General features: G+C 37.6%; 1 protein-coding gene across 1 annotated transcript; it reads left to right on the top strand.

Annotated features, from left to right (window-relative positions):
• The first annotated feature begins 426 nt into the window (after positions 1-426).
• LOC104119526 (pentatricopeptide repeat-containing protein At3g53360, mitochondrial) lies at positions 427-5,859 on the top strand. The gene is made up of 3 exons (XM_070181861.1): positions 427-526; positions 1,566-1,676; positions 1,853-5,859. Exon 3 carries the CDS (start codon positions 1,974-1,976, stop codon positions 4,245-4,247), a length of 2,274 nt encoding a protein of 757 aa, XP_070037962.1. The 5' UTR covers positions 427-526; positions 1,566-1,676; positions 1,853-1,973; the 3' UTR covers positions 4,248-5,859.
• Positions 5,860-6,000: the final 141 nt, after the last annotated feature.

The following is a 6,000-nucleotide window of genomic DNA, read 5'->3' as shown; positions in this document are numbered from 1 at the left end:
TTTAGCAACAACACTCATGAATTTAAGGACACGATATCCTAAAGTTTATCAATAGAAGATGCTAATTCGTACCACACTTTGAACTTAATATTTATACAACACTCGTCAACTTAAGGACACGATGTCCTACAGTTTATTAATAGAAGGTGCTAATTCAAGACACACTTCAAACTTAATATTACATAATGAAGTTTTAAGTTTGTTCTATCATCAAATTAACAGATATTTATACCAAAAATAAATTTAGAATATTTATTATTACTAAAAAAAAGAATCGAATACATATTGTCCCCAAACACACAAAAGCATATAGAGATATTTGAAAACTTTCCCTAGATTAGATGCACACAATTGATTAAAAGCTAAAAAATTGATTAGAACTTATTGTTTTTTGGATAATCTTCTGTGATTTTATGGTGAAATAGGAGGAGAACGCAGGTGTTTATGGAGAAAGCTGAGCGTAGGGCGTTTATGGAGAAAACTGAGCGCATTTACGAAGGTTAGACTTATTATAAGTACGGAAAAGGTCCAAATATGCCCTTGTACTATACGAAATTGAGCACATTTGCCCTTCATTAATACTTTAGCTCAAAAATACCCTTACCGTCACATAGTTGGTCCATATATGCCCTTAGAGTCACACAGTTGGCCCATATATGCCTTTTCGAAACAGAATCCACCAAAACTAATTAGCTCTTTCGTTAGTTGTATTAAAGTATAACAAACACTATTTCCTTTTTATTAGTACATTTTTTTCTTTACATTTCTCTTTTCTTTCTTCTATTTTATTTTCTTCTCTCTTTTTTTTTTTCTTTCTCCCTTATCCAATTTCCTCCGTTGCTAATGTCTTCTCCATTTTCGTCACCAATTTCACCTGACAAAACTCATGAATTCCAATTACTAAGAAAATTCTCCCATAAGGTAATCAAGTTCCAATTTCACTAGCCCTCTAAATAAACGAAATTAAATTGATCCAAAAATTATGGTTTAAACTTTAAAATAATAAAAATATCTCAACCTTTAACAATACTCAAAAGACCAAAATATTTAAATTGTTTCCAGAAAGATAATTTAATGATTAAAAGCCAGAGTTCAAGTTCTAGTGTTGTAAATTTGAGTTGTTAGTCTTTTTTCATCTTTTTTCAGCAGAACATTTTCTATTTTTTTATTAACTATGTAAATTAAGGGTGTACATGGACTGGGTTGGTTCGGTTTTTATCAAAACCAAACCAAACCAATTATATCAGTTTGGATTGGTTCGGGTTTGTTGGATTTTTCGGATTTTTTGTTACATAAATATTATTTCAATCTTACTTTGTTAAATTTTTTATAACTAAATATATGTTCAGTAAAAATTAAAAAATTGACAAACATATGGTCTATTAAAATAGTGTTTATAATACACTTTAATACAATTAACGAAAGAACTAATTAGTTTGGGTGTATTTCGTTTCGAAAAGGACATATATGAGCCAACTGTGTGATTCTAAGGGACCATCTATGTGACGGCAAGGGTATTGTTGAGGTAAAGTATTAATTAAGGTCAAATGTGCTCAATTACACAGTGTTATTTTCGTCCGGTCAGGCAACCCGACATTTGGCCCGCCAATTTCAAACGACGTCGGAGTTACTGTATCTGGTTCTCCGTCCAATCTCTTCTCCGGCGACATCTTACTGTAAGTAATATATTCTTAACAGTCACATCTAAGTTCAGAGGTTGTTCTTTATTACGTGAAAGATACATTTTTAAGCAGTTTTTTTTTTTTTGCTCTTGTTAGAAGTGATATTCACTCGAAAACGTGCAAATTGTCTTGTGTGTTTCATATATTTCATTTTCTATTTGCTTTTGCAGAATGAAAGTATTGGAATGAAGAGCCGAATGAAGCGGAGTGGATATAGAGGATTGCAACTAGGTCGGGATTGATGTGTAGTTAGTTGAATGATTCATTGATGCGTACATTGTCCAATTGCTTATGCAAATTGTTTTCACAATGATAAAAAGGTTAATTTCAATCCGGAGCTATGTCAATCACAGCGTACATCCTTCTTTCAACAATGAACAGTCAAGTAATGATCATATAATCTTCTTATGTAAGCAAAAGTTATTCAAACAAGCACTAGAGGCATTCGAGTTGTTACAAAGGAACACATCTTACAATTTGTATCCAAGCACGTATGCTCAGCTAGTATCCGCGTGCTCGTCTCTTAGATCCCTGCAGTATGCAAGAAAGGTTCATAGTCATATATTATCATCCAATTATCAACCAGACATGATTTTTGAAAATCATTTGTTGAATATGTATGGTAAATGTGGGTCGTTGAGCGATGCTCGAAAGGTGTTTGATGAAATGCTCGAACGAAATTTGGTCTCTTGGACTTCGATAATTGCTGGGTACTCGCAGAATTGTCAGGAGAATGAAGCTGTAGATCTTTACTTTCGAATGCGACAGTGGGGTCTTACACCGGACCAGTTTACATTTGGTAGCGTAATCAAAGCGTGCTCGAATATGAATCAGGTGGAGTTAGGGAAGCTGTTGCACGGGCATGTCATTAAATCAGAACATGGTTCCCACCTTATTGCTCAGAATGCACTGATTGCGATGTATACAAAGTTTAGTCGAATTAATGAGGCATTGGCAGTGTTCTTGCGTATTAAATCGAAGGATTTAATTTCATGGAGCTCAATGGTTGCTGGATATTCACAGCTTGGCTACGAATTAGAAGCTTTGTCCTGCTTCAGGGAGATGCTTAGTCGGGGAATCTACAAACTGAATGAATTCGTTTTTGGAAGCGTCTTTAGTGCCTGTCGAAGTCTTGCACAAGCAGAATATGGAAGACAAATACATGGTTTAAGTCTAAAATTTGGGCTCGGTTTTGATGCTTTTGTTGGTTGTGCTGTTACTGACATGTATGCCAGATGTGCATGGTTGCATTCTGCAAGAACTGCATTCTACCAAATAGGAAACCCTGATCTTGTATCCTGGAATGCTCTGATTGCGGGATTTGCATACGGAGGTGATCCCGAGGAAGCTATATCTCTCTTTTCTCAAATGAGAACTTTGAGGTTGACCCCAGATGATGTCACAATTCGTTCTTTACTTTGTGCCTTTGTAAGTCCATCTGCTCTCTTTCTAGGAAAGCAAGTGCACTGCTATGTTATTAAGAGTGGCTTTGATTTAGAGATTTCCGTCTCTAATACATTACTTTCAATGTATGCCAACTGCTCAGATCTTCCAGATGCATATAAAATATTCAATGAGATACAAAAGAAGGCAGATTTAGTTTCGTGGAATGCCATTCTTACCGCTTTTCTACAACAGAGTGAGTCTGGAGAAGTCTTCTCATTATTTAAAATGATGATTCTTTCTTCTAATAAGCCTGATCATATTACATTAGTTAATATGCTTGGGGCTTCTGGAAAAGTAGCCTCTTTGGAAGTAGGAGACCAAGTTTGTTGCTATGCCATGAAAAATGGGCTAATTGAAGATATATGTGTCATGAATGCTTTAATTGACATGTATGTGAAATGTGGAAATATGACAAGCTCTAGGAAGCTCTTCGATAGTATGGATAACCCTGATGCGGTCTCATGGAGCAGTTTAATAGTGGGGTATGCTCAGTTTGGATACGGAGAAGAAGCTCTAGATCTCTTCCAGAAGATGAGATATTTAGCTGTCAAGCCAAACCAAGTTACCTTCGTCGGGGTTTTGACTGCTTGTAGTCATGTTGGACGAGTAAAAGAAGGGTGGCTGTTGTTCAGAGCCATGGAAACGGAGTTTGGTATTGTACCAACTAGAGAGCATTGTTGCTGTGTGGTTGACATGCTTGCCCGAGCTGGCTGCATAGAAGAAGCAGAAGTTTTTATCAATCAAATGGAACTTGATCCTGATATTGTGATGTGGAAAACTTTGTTAGCTGCCTGTAAGACACGTAACAATCTTGATGTGGGCAAACGAGCCGCAAAGAAAATTTTGGAGATTGATCCCTCGAATTCTGCTGCACATGTGTTACTCTGTAACATTTTTGCTTCTACTGGAAGTTGGAAGGATGTTGCATCACTGAGGGGTCTGATGAGACAAAAAGGTGTCAAAAAGGTTCCAGGTCAAAGCTGGATTGAAGTCAAGGACCGGATCCATGTCTTCTTGGCTGAGGACTGTATGCACCCGGAAAGGGACAGAATATACTCCATGCTAGATGAACTGTGGCTACAGATGCTGGATGACGACTATTTGCCCCTTCATATTTAGGAGTAAAACATTTGGACGAGATGAGTAATGGATATACACTTCTTGCAATGTCCACATTGTGGAGTTGCACCCTTACAAAACCACATTTTACTTATGCAGGTGTTTTGAGTTGGTTTTATTAAATATTAGGAGATCTGGAAAGTGAAGATCCGAAAAATTTGCGACAAGCTTGACTAGAGAAACAGGGAAGCAGCAAATATTCTTGTGAAATGGTCAAAGCAGTCTGCTGTTTTCCAAAGAACAAGTTGCCATTGTTTCATATAGAGATGTAGTTCAATTATCAGATTGCAGATTAACTGAAGACACCACGGAAGATGGTTGCCAATTTGGAATAGAGAAAGAGATGAAGATAGCAACAGGGAGAAAAGTGGAATTGCGATCAAACGTTAGAACTTAGATCTCAGGAAATATAAGACGGCTCTACTGCTTTTAAGGAGTGAATGAATCCTTGTTTAAGGAAGCTATTTTACCGCTCCTCGAAACTTTGGTATATTAGAAAACCAAGGAGCCACTTCAGGATTTGATCAGTAGAGTTCTGAGAGTGTTCACATCAAGAACATCACTAGTAAGAGCAGAATCATGTAAGGGCCTTGCACTGTATGAAGGTCACAGCAAAAGCTAGTCATGGGTAGGTCCACTCCTTTCTCACTAAATGGTCACCATGTTGAGGAAGAAGCATCTCCTGAGGCAGCCTTTCAGGCAAAACTCTTCTGAAATTTGTTGATTCTTTGTTTACTGACTGAAAAAAAAGGCCAAGAGACACTTCCAATAGTTGTAGTCTTCCTAGACCACCTAAGGAATTGATGCAGTGTACCACCTTAAGAAACAGATTAAACGAATCACGAGCTGTAAGAACTCTCAGGACCATTAGCTCCCCTGTGTTGAGGAAGTAAAAGCTTATTTCCACAGAGAAGCAACTCTGAGGTACTTGATACCCAATGGGGCTTTCTCATATGCAGCCCCTTATGGTTGGAAATATGCTATTGCTCCTCAATATAGGTATAGCAGAAAGGCATCAAGGGAAGGCCATGCTCACCGTATTCTCAAGCACAAATGGACACCTCATTACTGTTTGGTAAGAGATGCAGCACCTATATTGCCTGGGGGTGTACAAATCAAAGCTGATGTCTTCTCTTTGGTTAGACTCGTAGTTAATTGTTGTGGTTTGGAGGTTCACTAAATTGTAAGTGAAACTTTGGACCATTTGCTCTAAGAGAGTGGTTAATGCGTAAATTTTAGAAGAAATTGCATCTTTGGGCCTACTTTCATGGTCATCCATAAGAAACAGATTTTTCCAGTATGACATCACATGGTCTGTAAAGAGTAGGACGAGGGGCACTGCGGATTAACTTCAGAAAATTCATTGCAAACAGAAGGATATTAGAACTAGTTGCTCAAACTGTTTCGAAGCTTTGGCCTTAGACTGAAATGACCTCAGGTGGCTATCTGGGTTAATGCATGTGCATCCATATGACTTTTGTGAGTTTTTGCCCAACATGTTCTTTGTTTCTGGTGGAAATGGCTCATCAACCTGTGTAAGGATGTTATTATAGATGTAATACATCAGTTCTAGATTTCCAGGACCCTTGTTTATCTCAAAGTATCTCAACTATTTTTTTTGATAACCGTAGTGTCCGGACTAGCTTACGTGCACCTCAACTAATTACACGGGATACCTGCTGCCTTCCACCAGCAATAGGGCTTGGACAGATGGGAAGAAATTACCTAGTGTTTTTTGTCTCCGCTGGGAGTT

The sequence above is a fragment of the Nicotiana tomentosiformis genome, chromosome 7 (genome assembly GCF_000390325.3).
Source record: "Nicotiana tomentosiformis chromosome 7, ASM39032v3, whole genome shotgun sequence".
In the NCBI taxonomy this organism is placed as follows: Eukaryota; Viridiplantae; Streptophyta; class Magnoliopsida; order Solanales; family Solanaceae; genus Nicotiana; species Nicotiana tomentosiformis.
This window is presented reverse-complemented; position numbering and strand designations above follow the sequence as displayed.

Excerpts from the sequence above, each read along its gene's own strand:
- LOC104119526 (XM_070181861.1), top strand. The coding sequence starts at position 1,974 with ATGCAAATTGTTTTCACAATGATAAAAAGGTTAATTTCAATCCGGAGC.